The 16,307-nt window shown below is 47.4% G+C and overlaps 1 protein-coding gene across 9 annotated transcripts in view; it reads right to left on the reverse strand.

Moving 5' to 3' along the window:
- SCN5A (sodium voltage-gated channel alpha subunit 5) overlaps positions 1-16,307 on the reverse strand; it is a 105,023-nt gene that overhangs the window by 41,323 nt on the left and 47,393 nt on the right. For all 9 annotated transcript variants that reach the window (XM_045163855.1, XM_025272061.3, XM_025272058.3 and 6 more), the window contains 4 exons: positions 12,035-12,167; positions 10,853-11,091; positions 2,738-2,911; positions 1,079-1,435 (listed from right to left, as the gene is read on the reverse strand). In XM_045163855.1, coding sequence (XP_045019790.1) covers positions 1,079-1,435; positions 2,738-2,911; positions 10,853-11,091; positions 12,035-12,167 — 903 coding nt within the window. The remainder of the gene's footprint in view (positions 1-1,078; positions 1,436-2,737; positions 2,912-10,852; positions 11,092-12,034; positions 12,168-16,307) is intronic.

The raw sequence follows: 16,307 nt of genomic DNA on the forward strand, positions 1-16,307 counted from the left end.
AATGAGTAGCTGAGCAAATAATTAATTAATGGATATAAACTGAACACATAAAGAATAAATAGGTAAATAGATGGGTAAATGAATGAATGAGCAAATAAAGAGTGATGTGGATGAATGGATAGCTTAACGAGTGATAACTGGCTGGATAAATGAGTAGATGGATGGGATTGACGAATGAATAAATAGATGAGCGGACTGAGAGATGGATGTAGAGATGGATGAATGAGCAGAGGGATAGATGAGTGACTGGACAGATGAGTGATGGATGAGTGAATGGATGGATTCGTGGGTGAGTGAATGGATGTGTAGATAGATGGACAAATGGATGGGTGAACAGGTGCACGTGTGTGTGAATAAATGGGGATTGATAGATGGATAGTTGATGGATAGATGAATGGATGGGTAAGAGAATGAGTAGATGGCATTGATGGGTGGATGGCTGGGTGAAGGGGTAGATAAATGGATAGGCAGATTGATAACTTAATAGATTGATAGAGACAGAGGTAGACAAATGGATGGGTGGGTTATTGATGAGTGGATAGATAGCTGGATAGGTAGACTAGATGGATGAGTACAGAGATGAAAAGAATGAATGGGTAATAGATAGATATATGAATGGATGGGTAAATGGGTGAATGAATGAATATTGCTGTTGTTGTTTAGTTGCTAAGTCATGTCTGACTCTTTTGTGACCACATGGACTATAGCCCACCAGGCTCTCTTGTCCTAGGATTTCCCAGGCAAGAATTCTGGAGTGGGTTGCCATTTCCTTCTCCAGGGGATCTTCCTAACCCAGGGATTGATTGTGTGTCTCCTGCATTGGCAGGCAGATTCTTTACCGCTGAGCCACCAAGGAAGCCCATGAATGAATGAATAGGTGGAAGGATGGGTAAACAAGTGGATGGATGGATGAGATTGACGGGTAGATGGGTGAGTTGATAGATGACTGACGGAGGGAGTGGATGGATGGAAGGAAGGGTAAGTGAATGGACAGATGGATGACTGGGTGGATGGGTAGCTAGGCAGATGAATGGATGGGCAGGTGAGTGAGTACGAGAGAGGCCTCTGGTCAACTTACCACGAGGTTACCAATGACCATAACAAGCAGGAAGACCAGCAGGCATAGTGACTGCCCAGACACCTCCATGCAGTCCCACATGGTCTCGATCCACTCTCCACAGAGGATGCGGAAGATGATGAGGAAGGCATGGAAGAAGTCCATCATGTGCCAGCGGGGCAGGAGGCCCGAGTCACTGATGCGGTGCCTCAGCTCTGAGTAGTTCTTGCCAAACAGCTGCATGCCCACCACAGCAAAGATGAACACAATGATGGCCAGCACCAGCGTCAGGTTGCCCAGAGCGCCCACTGAGTTCCCGATGATCTTGATGAGTGTGTTCAGGGTGGGCCAGGACTTGGCCAGCTTGAAGACCCGAAGCTAGGGAGGGAGGGGTCCTTGTGAGGGCCTCTGGCTCCCACTGCCCACGGACACCCTCATGCCCCTAGCTCCTGCCTGAAAACCCAGGGCGCCCTTGGAGGTCACCAACACCTGTTTCTCCCCTTTCTCCAAGAGCACACACTACTGTTTCTCTCCAGAACCTGAGGGTAGTTTTCACTGGGCTCTGATCTGGGAGTCAGGCCGACAGCGCCAGACTCCTCTCCCCAACCACCCCTTCTAATTGTCCCCACACCAGCCTGCTACTCACCTTGGTCTCACTTCTAGGAACTGCCCAGTGGATTCCCCCATCATGGCACATCCCTTTTCCAGACCTTTCCTCATCAGGGGTCCTTCCAGGTAGGCCCAAGCCATCCCTGACTTGCCCAGTCAACTCCATACTTCCCTCCTCTCAGTCATCATAGAGAAAGGTAGCCAGTGCTTAGCATTTATTGAACACCTACTGTGTCAGGCCTTATGCTTGGATCAGCTAATTAGGAACTCCAAATAACTACACGAGGGTGGCACTGTTATTACCTTATTTGACAGATGAAGAAGCCTGGAGTAACTTGTCTAAATCCCTTGGATCTTGGCCGTGCAGTTGGGATTAGAATCCACAGCCTGGGCTTTCTCTTTTGCCCCAACCATTCTGCTTTCCTAGCCCAAGTTGAAGCCACCTCCTCCAGAAAGCCTTCCCTGACCTACTTCCGGCCCCATGCCTGGACCTCTGAGACAGTGTGAATGAACTCAGAGCATGGTCCACAGACTCATGGCTATGACATTGTCTGAGACCTGCTGAATCCACATAGGAACTTCAGCAAGATCGCCAGGCAATTTGTGTGTACAGTAAAGTCTCAAAAATGCAGATTCTAAAACCAGCAGGTAGAGCCCCAGGTGAGCTGTCAGGAGACTTGGCTCCACCTGTTACCTGCCATGTGGCTTTGGAAAACCGTTTCACCTCTTTCAGACCTAGTCTCCTCGTGTGTAGGATGGGAATGCAGTAACACTAGCTCCTCTCCTGGGATACTGTGAGGACTGAAGGGGGCATGGTGGACCGTAAAGGGCTTTGCAAATCATCAGGATGGATACCACCCCAAATGGCCCTCTGGAGGGAGGGATAGCTCCCTTGCCCACCTCTGTGTCCCCCACATTGCCCATACTAGCCTAGGCTGTACCTAGCGAACAGCTTCTGGGTGAAGGTATGAAAGATCAGAGCAGGGGTGACTGAGTGATGGCCTCAGAGAGGGCATGCCTCAGTGGCCCCAGGCCCCCACCCACCCATCCCTGCCAGGCCCAGCCGGGTACCAGGCGGAAGGAGCGAAGCACCGACAGGTTGCCCATGCGGGACAGGCCCAGCTCCATGAGGCTGAGGATGACGATGATGCTGTCGAAGATGTTCCAGCCCTGCTGGAAGTAGTAGTAGGGGTCCAAGGCAATGATCTTGAAGGTCATCTCTGCTGTGAAGATCCCTGTGAAGACCTGGAAAGGAGTGGGAATGAGGAGTTTCCAACATTTAGGCTGGAAAGAGCCTCTGGCAGCAGGGTCTCCCTACCTCCTGACTCTTGCTCCGGGAGGGTCCCCCTCCAGGGCTGCCAGCTCTGACTGTGCCCAGAATCCCAGTGGGTGCTTGCTCGGCCCTGGCCCACTTCCCTGGGGACACCTCCAACCCGATAACTCCAGCCAACTCTGCTGTTTCCCAGACATGACCCACCAGCTTGGGCCTCAAAAACAACCAAGCCCACTGCAGGCTCTAAAGACTGACAGTTCGGGGAGGCACCTGGGGTCAGGGGAGGCTGGGGCGGACCTCGACACCACCCAGCTCCAGACTCGTTCAAGCCCATGTTGCCACAGGAAATTTTCCCTGCTTCACACACACCAAATTCACACATTTCCACAAACACTCGTGCTTCCATGGCTCAGCCCCTTTGCCCATGCTGTTCCCACTTCCTCCCTGTCCGTGTGATGACTTTTCTCACTGTAACAACAATCAGCCACCATTTCTTGAGGCTTAACTGTGTGCCTAGAGCTGGGCTAGAATGCTTAGAATAAGTCGTTTCTTTTAACCTGCCTAACAACCTGGCAAGAAAAGTAGCATTAAGCCCATTTTACAGATAAGGAAATTGAGGCACTGAGAGGTTAAGTAATGTGCTTGGAGTCAAGTAGCTCATAAATTTGAGAACCAGGAGAAGAACATTATGGCAATGTTTTTAATAGGGACAAAAGAGGGCCCATCAGTGGAAATAGTGTCCGACTTTATTTTTCTGGGTTCCAAAATCACTACAGATGGTGACTGCAGCCATGAAATTAAAAGACGCTTACTCCTTGGAAGGAAAGTTATGACCAACCTAGATAGCATATTCAAAAGCAGAGACATTACTTTGCCAACAAAGGTCTGTCTAGTCAAGGCTCTGGTTTTTCCCGTGGTCATGTATGAATGTGAGAGTTGGACTGTGAAGAAGGCTGAGCGCCGAAGAATTGATGCTTTTGAACTGTGGTGTTGGAGAAGACTCTTGAGAGTCCCTTGGACCGCAAGGAGATCCAACCAGTCCATTCTGAAGGACATCAGCCCTGGGATTTCTTTGGAAGGACTGATGCTGAAGCTGAAACTCCAGTACTTTGGCCACCTCATGTGAAGAGCTGACTCATTGGAAAAGACTCTGATGCTGGGAGGGATTGGGGGCAGGAGGAGAAGGAGACGACAGAGGATGAGATGGCTGGATGGCATCACTGACTCGATGGACGTGAGTCTCAGTGAACTCTGGGAGTTGGTGATGGACAGGGAGGCCTGGCGTGCTGCGATTCATGGGGTTGCAAAGAGTCGGACACGACTGAGCGACTGATCTGATCTGATTTATGGCTCATCTGTACAGTAGAATATTCCATAACTATTTTTCTTACGGGAAAAAAAAAAAAAAAGATGCTGTAGGAGAAGGAAATGGCAACCCACTCCAGTGTTCTTGCCTGGAGAATCCCAGGGATGGTGGAACGTGGTGGGCTGCCATCTATGGGCTTGCAAAGAGTCGGACACGACTGAAGCGACTTAGCAGCAGCAGCAGATGATGTCTAATTAGTATGGAAGGACAGTCACAAGGTGTTATGTTTCAAAAGCAAGTTTATAATGTGTACAGTATGATCCCATTATAGACATAAGCCAAGGTTAGAGAGTTTTGTTGTTGTTCAGTCACTCAGTCGTGTCTGATTCTTTGCAACCCCATGAATGCAGAATGCCAGGCTTCCCTGTCCTTCACCATCTCCCAGACTTTGCTCAAACTCATGTCCATTGAATCAGTGATGCCATCCCACCATCTCATTCTCTGTCATCTGCTTCTCTTCCTGCTTTCAATCTTTCCCAGCATCAGGGTCTTTTCCAATGAGTCGGCTCTTCATATCAGGTGGCCAAAGTATTGGAGCTTCTGCTTCAGTATCAGTTCTTCTAATGAATATTCAGGGTTGATTTCCTTTAGAGTTGACTGGTTGGATCTCCTTGCTGTCCAAGGGTCTCTCAAGAGTCTTCTCCAGCACCACAGTTTGAAGGCCTCAGTTCTTCAGCTCTCAGTCTTTTTTATTGTCCAGCTCTCACATCCTTACATGGCTACTGGAAAAACCATAGCTTTGACTAGACGGACCTTTGCAGGCAAAACCTTCCCGCTTCCTGGGAAGCCACTATTAGGGCTCAGGGCTCTGTGAACCATCTGCTGGGAGTCAGGGGAGGTGGGTGCCCACACTCACAGCCTGTCTGTCAGATCCCAGTGAGCTTGTAAAACACGAAGAGCTGTTTGTATCTGAAGCCCCTGCTTGGGCTGGAGATCTCAGCAGGCATAATAAATGAGGCCAAAGAGAACAATAACCACTCTCTCACCCACTTGACATCCTTGAACTCTAACTCTTACAAACACCTTATGGAGTTATTATTGTCTCCATTTTACATATGAGGACACTCAAGGCTCAGAGAGATGGAGAAACTGGCCCAAGATTCCCCCAAGGCAGACCCGGCTCTGGAACCCAGGTCTGGCTGCTGTACTCTGCACATCTTAAACTATCCAGCTTTGCTCTCATGCCCTTACAATGCCAGTGATGACCCTTGGTCCAATTCATTTCTTATTATAAATTTCTGGAAACGGAATTGCACAGTCAACAAGCACTTTCAGAGATTCTGACACCTAGGTCCTAAATGATCCTCAGAGATAGGTTTTAACCAATTCCATGAACCACATGGGAAAACTGTTTTCCTCATAAAGATGCTAATGCCTGTCTCACTCACCTCTCCAGTCCAACAGGACAAAGGCCATTTTTTATTGTTGTTTTGTTGGACATTTCTTCAATTTTTTAAATTTCTCCTTTTGTAAAGTTGCCTCTTCATATCCTTTACTTATTTTCCTGTTAGGGTGTTTGCCTTTTTTTGGGTGTTGTTCATAAATAAATGTAGTTTATGCCTTGCAATAAACGCACTGTATACATTGTGATTTTCTTATAATATTGGTGCAAATACAGGAAAACAGACTAGAGCTACAGAATTAAGAACTCAGAAATAGGAAATGCATATTTGGAGACTTGATAAATAACAGAGATGGCATTTTAAATCAGGAAGAAAAGGACAGACTATTCAGTAAACAATGCTGAGAAGAATGGTTACCTCTATGGAGGAAAATGAGTTTAGATTCCTACCCCACACTATATTCATTAATTAGTTGCAGGGAAATGGATTCAATACCCAAATACAATAAACATTTAAACTGTCTAGAATAAAAATGGGGGGAAATATTTAAAATTTGGAGGTCGGGAAGGCTTTCTCTAACAACACAGAAAGTTTGTACCATGAAAGAAAAGATTGCTAAATTTACATACATTAAAATTTATATCTGTATGATAAGTGATACGGTAAACAAAGTGAAATCACTACCACAAACTGGAAATTGAAGTTAGGAAAAGTATTTAACTGGAAAGACATGGAATCCAGAATATATACTGAATGCTTACACATCTGTATGGAGAAGAGGGACAACTCAGTGGCAAAAACACAACCACAAGAATGGATGCGGGAAATGACAGAAGAGGAACTTCATAAACAAATGACACACAGAGAGTGCAAATTAAATCAACACTGAGTTACTATTTCTCACCCATAAGAGAATCAAAAATGAACTTCTCTGTGTTGGCAATGACATGAAACTGGGAACTCACACTCTGTAAGAGCGTGGATTTGGTGCAACCCTTTCAGGGAACAGTTGTACAGTATCTGGTAAGTCACAGCTATGCATACCCTAAGCTGTAACAATGTCAGATATGTATATTCTTCAGAAAGTCTCACATGTCTGCACAAGGAGGCATGTCCAAGGAAGCTCTCTTCGCTGCATCGTTAGTCACGGGAAGGGCTTCCCTGGTGGCTCAGATGGTAAAGCTAAGAAGCCTGGTAGGCTACAGTCCATGGGGTCGCAAAGAGTCGGACACGACTGAGTGACTTCACCTCACTTCTAGAGGAACATAGCCAAATACCTGACCGAGTCTTGCAGGTACCTATTTGGGCTTCCCTGGTGGCTCAGATGGTAAAGTGTCTGCCTGCAACGCGGGAGAACCTGGTTCAATCCCTGGGTCGGGAAGATCCCCTGGAGAAGGAAATGGCAACCCACTCCACAGAACTACATTGACTCCAAGGTAATTGCTATCATGCATGTTTCTACAGTTTTGATATATAGTATTTTTGCCTGGTTTTAAGGTTTATATAAAGGGGCCATGCCATATGTATTCTTTTTTTTGCAAGTTCCTTTTATTCTTCACATCATGTTTATGAGATTTATCCATACTGAAAGATATATATGCATTCCTTCTAATTGTGCATAGTGTTTCACTACATGAAAATACCACGACATATTTTATACACAGGAGGGTAAGCTCCGGCTTCCCCAGGAGCTCAGCGATAAAGAATCCACCTGCAATGTGGGAGACGTGGGTTCGATACCTGGGTTGGGAAGATCCCCTGGAGGAGGGCACAGCAACCCACTCCAGTATTCTTGCATGGAGAATCCCTATAGACAGAGGAGCCTAGCAGGCTACAGTCCATAGGGTCATAGAAGAGTCGGACTGAAGCAACTTAGCATGCACACATGCAGGGTAAGCTCCTCACCTAATTCCTTAATTTGTCTTGACAGACTTTACTTTTCCATATGAATTACAGGACTGCCTTGTCAAATCCCATGGGTAAAAAGTATGTTAGGATTTTTATCAGAATTACACCAAACATCTAGGTGTAATTTGATCAGAACTGATATTTCTACAATATTCAGACTTTCGTCCATGAAAATGGCATATTGCTGCACTAAATTAACTGTTTTTCAATGCTTTTATAATTTTTCATATCAAATTTATAATCTTCTGCTATGTTTATTCCTATATTCCTCAGTTTTTATTGCTATTGTGTTAACTTATAAATTCCTCTCTCCAAATGATCACTCATGGTGGCTTGGAGCAGAATTAATTTTAATATATTGAGCCTGTACCTACCAGCATTCCTGAACTCTCTTACTAGTTCTAATATTCCTTCTGTAGATTTTCTTGGATTATTTCTCTAGACAACAACATAATCTAGAAAATAACATTGGATCTGTTTTCCTTCTTTCTTCCTTCTTTTTCTTCTCTAACTACACCGATAAGGGCTCCAGTATAACTTGGACTGGAAGCAGGCAGACGGAAACAAAGCTCGAGCTGTGGCACAGCTGTGTAAGCCACTAGCGAAGAGCATGGCTCTAGAAACAAAAGGCATGGACTTTAATCTTGGGTCTTTCACTTCCTGGTTGTGTGACCACTCTGCCTCTGTTACCTTATCAGTAAAATGTTGTTTTTGTTTAATCACTGAGTCGTGTCCGATTCTTTTGCGACCCCATGGACTGTATCCTGCCAGGCCCTCTGTCCATGGGATTTCCCAGGCAAGAATACTGGAGTGGGGTGCCATTTTCTTCTCCAGGGGATCTTCCTAACCCAGGGATTGAACCCGTGTCTCCTGCATTGGCAGGCGGGTTCTTTACCACTGAGCCACTTGGGAAGCCCCATCAGCAAAATAGAGGTCATAATAATAGCATTTCCCTTACTGGTTGTTATAAAAAATTAGGTGTTCAACAAGTGTTAACTATGCTTATTAGAATCTCTTTGTGTATTAATTTTTAAAACAGGTTCCAGGAACAGTCAGGTATAAATTCGAACTCCAAACCTGTATAAAGCCAATTCACAGACACAAGCTTCCAAGGCTTACTTTTTTTCAGCCCCTCTCTCCAGCCCTGACTGAGACTGACAACCTTCCTTCTTTATCATTTCCCAGGGCCAGCGTGTGAATTTTTTTAGTTCACCACTGTATTGAATGTAGGGTCATATTCTTATGGGGCTCCTCCGTTCCAAACCCTACTTGCACTGTCCCAAACACAAGTCTTGTCTCTGCATGATCACTGAAATCCAAGCCCCCCAAATTACTCGATCAGCACCTGTCCCACCCCCTAAAACAACTACAGAACGATTTCCCACGTTTACTGCTACGGTTTTTAAGTCCCTCTTTGTTTTTGGCACTTGGGGATTTTTGTTTTGTTTCCTTCTCATGAACTTTGCTATGTGTATCAAAGAATATTTGCTATATTTTGCCATAATTTGCTATAATTTTGCTATATTTTTAATTGTTTTGTAGTTGGAGACATGTCAGGTTTTCTTGTCCACAGTATTGCTAAAAGCAGGTATTTCATTTGCCTTTTACCTTTGTTTATGTAATGGGCTAGTTAAGTCTATCAATCTTCTCCTTTATGGAATTTGTCTTTAGCGACATGCTTAGAAAGGCTCTTTTCACACCAAGATTATTTACCCATGCTTATTTTTGTGGTTTTGTTTCTTTACATTGAATATTTAAACCATCTAGAATATATTAACTGCAAGACAATTAAAATCTTACATACTAACAATAAAGCTATCCAAACAGGAAAGAAGAGCTGTAATCCAACAACATGACCTATTACTAATAATTTAACCACAAGTTTAACACAATCGCAATTCAGTCACAACTTAGTGGTCCAGGGAAGCCACCTGTGCTCTTCATCACCTTGACTAATGGCTCCGTCCAACCCAATGGTCACATTCCATTAAGACTGCATTCAGCTGAAACCCTACATAACCACCACTTGGAGACCACCCAACACAAGGCCAGCACAATAGTGCAACGAGACTCCTACAGACTGAGAGCTAGCTTTTCCTTCTGTTTGTATACAGAAGAAAGAAAGAAAAGTAGAACCACAGCAAAATAGACTCACATTTGTGAAAAAATGTGAACAGACCCTGTAGAGAATTACCTAGAGCTCTGGATATGGAAAGTAATAAGGGAAAACGATCCTCACACTCCACAGTGTAGGAGACCTGCCCGCCCGTGGGGGCCACTGTGGAGCTGGGACTGAGACAGACTGGGCTGGGTCTGCAAGAGGAGACGGCTTGGACTGAATGAGCCCTCTGCCCACTCAACCTCAGCAATGACCCCAGGAGCTCCTTCCAGAAGCCAGTGGGCTCTCTGCAGCCCTGCCCTGGGATCTGCTGCAGCAGGACCAGCAGGACCCTGTCCCCTAGGGTCAGGAGACAAGAGCCACACGCCAGCCCAGTATGTCACCTCTCTGGCCTCAGTTTTCCATGTTTAGGGTGAAGAGCTAGGACTTGATTTGGTGTCAAGAAAAAAAAAACCAGAATTAGAACTGACACATTCTGACTTCCAGGGATAGTCTCTTCAACAACAACAACAAAGATAATAACCACAGCTATCATTTATTTTGAGTGTTTATTGTTTATCAAACTCTGAGCCAAGCACATTACACACATTATCTTATTCAATCCTCATTAGCTTCCTGAGTTTGATATTGTCATACTAATTTTACATTTATTACATTCAACAAATACTTACTGTACCAATTACTGAGACTAAGTAATTTGCTTGAGGTCATATAGTAAGACTGAGTCAGAATTCAAATCTGTCTCTGTCTGATTTAGTCACTCACTCATTCACCCAGTCATCCATCCATCCATCTCTGTGTCCTTCCCTTCCTCCTTTCTCTCCATCCTACCGTCCATCCATCCTTTCCCTAAGAGAACTGCCCCTTTTTGGCATATTCTCCTCCTCCATTACTGCCACGCCCAATGTCCCCACACATCAGGATCCCCTCAACTCACTTTTGTTTTCTAGCCTTTGGGCATCTTTATCCCTAACTCGCTTTCCCAACTGCATCGCCCAGCTCCTTGAAAGCTGATCCTGAGGCTCCTACCAGAACGTCTTCCATAAAGATGCCTATCTTCAGAAGACCCTTTAGTGCTCTGAGTCCCTCCTCCCTCACCCATGAAGGCTGTGCCAGCTGGCCAAGAGCCCTTCACACCACAATGCCCATTTAAGAATTAGCTGCCAGCGGCACTTACCAGGTTTCCGACCTGCAGCATCTCCTCAAATTCGGTCGTCATGTTGTAGTGCTCCAGTGCCATGAAGAGCGTGTTAAGCACGATGCACATGGTGATGGTGAGGTCAGCAAATGGGTCCATGACCATGAACTTCACTTTCTGCTTAATGGACATCCACAGCGGGCAGCACTCCCAGATCAGGTAGTGCTGGGCGAAACGAATCCAGCACGGTGGACACCTGCGCTGAGACTCCTCCAGCTCTGGGGGCAGGGAGTGGGGAGAGCCAGTGAGCTGGCTTGTTTCTGTTGACTGCGTCACATAACTTTCCAGAAAAGCTGTATGATGCACCCAGCAGATGACAGGGCTGCTGCATAACAGGGGGACAGAAAGCAGGCCAGGGAAGGCTAAGGGGAAGAGGGGCCTGCATCCTGACTTCTTACTCTTGGAGTGTGGGAAAAGAGGGCCACAGGGACAGAAAGCCAGCATGGGTACGGGGAAAATGGGGACAAGACAGATGAGGACAGGTGTGGGCTCTCTGGATACAATACTCCCACACAGATGTGGGGCCCCTCGGGGGAGGACAGGCAGAGACAACATCTGAGATGGGCAAGTGCAGATATAAGGACACTCAGGACCCAAGAGGTAGGAACAGATGTGGATATCTGGGACATGTCAGGAGAGATGTGGGGGTGGTGGTGGTGCCTGGGACAGGAGTCATATGGGACAGGAGGGAACAAATCAGGGGGCTGGTACCAAGCTCAGAATGAATGAGATGTGGCATTGCCTAAAGTGGGACTAGCTGAGACAGATGTGGGATGCTTGGACTAGCCTGGGCTAGATGGGGAATGATGGGGAATAGGCTAGAACAGGTCTGCTTGGGGTGGGACGACCCCAGCAGACCTGGGGATACTCGGCAGAGGACAGGATGAGATCAGTGATCACCTGGGATGGGGCAGGGCGGCTGCAAGGACGTTTGGAAGAAACACAGGCATGACTCCTGAGGATGCCCAGGACAAAACAAGCTGGCACAGATGAAAAGACACTCAGGACAGGCTACAGAGACTGAAAAGTCTGGGACAGCTGTGGGGATGTCCAAGGCAGGCTCAGCAGCTAGGGCAAGCCCGGCTCCGGTCTGGATAATGGCTCAGACCAGAAGCGGGGGGCGGGGAAGGGGCGGTGTTTGGATGACGCCGGGGTGCTGACCTTCCAGGGCACTGGTGAGGACGCTCACTGCACTGAGGGCTCGCTGCCGCTCTCCTGGCTCCTCGAAGCCGTCCACACACGGAGCCTGGGGCGTCAGCGTCTGGGGCCTGCCCGGCTCCTCCGATGGTGTGGTCTGGGTGTAACCGGGAGATCTGCATCAGCCTGGGGACGGATGGGGGTCCACCTGGACCTGGGGCAGTTGCCCCAGACTCAGGCTGGGGAGGTCCCAGGGGGCCACCATAGGGGTCTTGATGTGACACCTGGCACTGGGCTTCTCTGCTCCCAGCTCCCTCCCAGTTAACACTTCCCCTCTCGACAATCATTATCCCCTTTGTTTTCTTTTCCTGCACATCTCTCATTAGTGGTGATTCCTGGGTGGGAAACGACATGTACTGAGTTCTTTAACCAGATGCTGTCATATACATTAGGACATATAAAAACGATCTGGGAGTCTTAATTGATCCCAAGCTCCCTAGAGTCATGAGCATACAGAAGCTGAAAAAAAAAAATATGTACCATGCTCTAAAGTGACATTAATAGAAGCATAAAGCACAATGCTTTGACATAGCTGGTCGGAGCTTTTGTGGAGGTAACTTAGCTGTATCTACTAAGAAAATTTTCAATTGGCTCTGAGTTCCTTGCCTAATAATCGAACTTCATAAATAATTATACACATGCAATCAAAAATATGCACGCAACGCCGCTCACTGCAGCATTGTCCCTAATACCATAAAAACAAAACAACTGATCAATAGGAAGAATGTTAAAATCAGTTATGGATACAATCCAACTCTGGACTCTGACACAGACAGTAAGGAGAGCAAGGCTGTTGCACGTGTGTTCCCATGGGAGCACTTCCAGGACAGTGTGATGAGAAAACAGGAAAAAGATCTGGAAGATAACACACTAAATTGTTAAAGTGGCTATATCCGGGGAGTGGGACTGTGTGGGGAGGGCAGGGCCTTTGACTTCTGCACTGTTAGATTTGTTTTCAACAAGCTTGCACCAATTTTGTAAGTAAAAGAACCAGGCCTGTGAATGGAGACGGCGTGAGTCCTGATGAAAAGAGGGGGCAAAACATACATTCCCTGGGCTTACTCAGAGCCTCCCACAGAACCAAAAGGGGCCCACAGAGGCTTCATGTCGTCATGGCCACAGTCTGTGAGCCCAAGGTGGGGCTGATGAAGGCACTGGGCTCTTCAGCGTGCAAGAGTGAGGCACTATAATCTCTGTGGGTCAGAGGGGAGATGGGGCTAGGCAATGCAGGGTGGGAGGGTCAGGGCCTGGGGTGGGGTAATACACTGATCTGGGCTCAAGTTAAGGTCAGCTTTTGTGATCCGTGGAATTGCCCTAAAGTGTTGCCTAGGGAGGTAGTGAGCTCCCAGTCATGGAAGTCTTCAAGCAGAGGTGCCTGAGAGGGATACATAGCTGGTGGAACAGCAGTACCCTGGGTCCAGTGCATCCACAAATCAGGCCAGCTTAACTCACAAGCATGTCTTAAATCTTCCCAACTTCTCTCCTCTAACATCTGTGATAGTTTGGGTTTTCATTCAGCAAATTTTACTCTTTCGTCTCCCACTGTGACTGAAGCAAAATTCCCTGTCCTGTTGGTGACACGCTTGCTTTTGGCCAAGGGAATGTCAGTGGACACGCTGTGAACAGAAGCTTTAACTGTCCTTGTGACATTCACCTTGTGTTCCAGCAATCCTCCAGGAAAAGAGCTTCCCCAAGTAGCTGCCACCCTTTCAGCTCAGGACAAACACCAGGGGAGCATCCCTGAGCCTAACCTATAGTATGGAGCCAGCCACGTGCAGTCTGAGGCACAGCTGCCTGGCCAAGGTCAACCTAGGCCAGGCAAACCATTGTCAACCTGCAGAGAAGTGAGCGTGAATTCTCATTTGTTGTTAGCCATTGGCTTTGGGGGTAGTTTGTTTAGCAGCAGTATTGTGGAAATGACTAATACACTGTTCTAGGGCATGCTCTCATTATCTCTTTCCCAAAAATACTACAACCGTCTCCTAACTGGCCTCTTCTCTCTCCTCTATTCTCTACACAGCTGAAAAAGATACCCTTAAAAAGTAAATCAGTTCATGATAATCCTTTGAATAACAACTCTCCCCCATCTTATTCATAGCAAATCCAAACTTCTCTATAGCTTACAAGGCCCTGCACAGTCTAAACCCTAACTGCTCCAACTCATTTTCTATTCCTGTTTCCGCCACACCGAGCCCTCCCCAGCCCTCTCATCCCTTAAATATGTCAAGCTTATTTCCTTCAATGCCTTTACACTTTCCGTTCCCTCTGCCTAAAGCACTATTCTTCGACAAATGTGTGGCTGGCTCCCTAAAATCTTCTACTGGTCAATTTTAATGTTACCTTCACGGGGAGGACTTCCCCGTGTATTCTAACCAATAGCTCCCCACTCCCAGCCCTCCCCCTAGCAACTTTCTATCACATGATCCTTATTGGTCCCTAGAAATATTGATCAGTTTACTGTCTTCCTGACTATGATGCCAACTCCACGAGGTCAGAGTGCTCATCTGTCCATATCCTTGGTGCCTTAAACACTGGCTGGCACTCAACACAGAGGGCTGGTCCTGGGTAGATGTTGGATGGATGGATAAACACGCAGCAGCCAGGGCCCTGGGTTAAACTCTAGCTCTGTCCTTGAGATGACTGTGGGGGTGGGGGAGGGAAGGGAGAAGAATCTGTTCAAGGTGCCTCTAACACCTCCTCTGCCTTTGGGGCCAGGCACATATTCAGATATCAAGCAAAGCAAACCTTCACCCTCTGTTCCCAATTAAAGCCAGCTGTCGGTCGGGTCAGCTCTCTCCCTGTTGATGAAGCACCCACTTTGTGCCCGACACTGTGCCTTTTTTTCAAACTAGAACTGGGCAGGAGTGTCTCCAAGGGCCCCGCAGACACAGGGAAGGCCTCCTCAGGGGACTACAGCCCGCTAATCTCTTTAACTTTTCAAATAACCCCCTTGGCCTGCTAATCCCTTTAAGGTTACAAATGGGCCCCACCGAAGTGAGAATGGGTGAAGTCAGAGTTCCTGGTAATGAAGTGTTTGAACTTGGATTCCTCCCGACATGTGCAGTACAATGAGATGATTTTCTCCCTAATGAGATTAGGAAATTCTATTAGTGCTCCAGCTGCTGACCTGATTCCACAAGGCTGAGGCTCCAGGGCTGGACCTGCAGCCCTGGAAATCTGTGTTCCTGGGAAGTTGGACACCCCACCCTCCAGGTGATGGCCAGGGGCCTCCCCAGACCCACCCAGGAGCTACGGTCTCCCCCAGTGTGTTCCCAGGACCCTCTCCTTGACTCCCCACTCCAGAGCAGTGTGAGGGCCCCAGGCGCTCGGGGGGTGCTCCTGGACTTGTCACACCTTCTTGCTCTCTAATAACAATAATAGCTAATAGTAATGATCCCTTGAACATGAGGCAAGTACTGGTCTAAGCACCAGACAGGTTTTAACTCTTTCAGTCCTTGCCACAACTTTTTTTTTTTAATGCTCTATGATTCCATTTATATAACATACAAAAAACAGGCCAAATGAAATTCTGGTGTTAGACACTGGGATAATGGTTAACTTTGGGTGGGAAGGAGGGAGGAAACTGGGAAAAGGGACGCTGGGGGAGCATCTGAGGTGCTGGCCAAGTTTTCATTTCTGCATCAGATGGTACATGCTTGGCTCACCACAACCTGCTGATGTGGATATTAATTTTATTTCTACTTAACAGGTGACAGGGCTTCCCTTGTAGCTCAGTCGGTAAAGAATCCGCCTGTAATGCAGGAGAGCCCGGTTTGATTCCTAGGTTGGGAAGATTCCCTGGAGGAGGAAATGGCAACCCACTCCAGTATTATTGCCCGGAGAATACCATGGACAGAGGAGCCTGGCAGGCTATAGTCCATGGGGTCGCAAGAGTCGGACATGCCTTAGCGACTAAACCATCACCACCAGCAGGTGAGGACACGGAGGCACAGAGAAATTCGCTAACCCGCGCAAAGTCCCACAGCTGCAGCGCCCATCTGAGCCGGAGCAACAGGCTCTCTCTCCAGCCTGCCTCCACCTTCCTGCTCCGGTTTCCCTGTCTTGTCCCGCTTCCTCAGAAAGTCTGCCCTTCTCCACCTCCTGCCGGCCTCAGGGTCTGAGCCGCACATTTGCCCTTCTCCCCGTGGGCTGCTCCGAGGCCTTTGCTGGGGGGCAGTGGTCAGCAAGGGCACTTGATGACCGGCTGGGCGGTCACCAGCCCGTCATGGGATCGGCT

The sequence above is a fragment of the Bubalus bubalis genome, chromosome 21 (genome assembly GCF_019923935.1).
Source record: "Bubalus bubalis isolate 160015118507 breed Murrah chromosome 21, NDDB_SH_1, whole genome shotgun sequence".
NCBI lineage: Eukaryota > Metazoa > Chordata > Mammalia > Artiodactyla > Bovidae > Bubalus > Bubalus bubalis.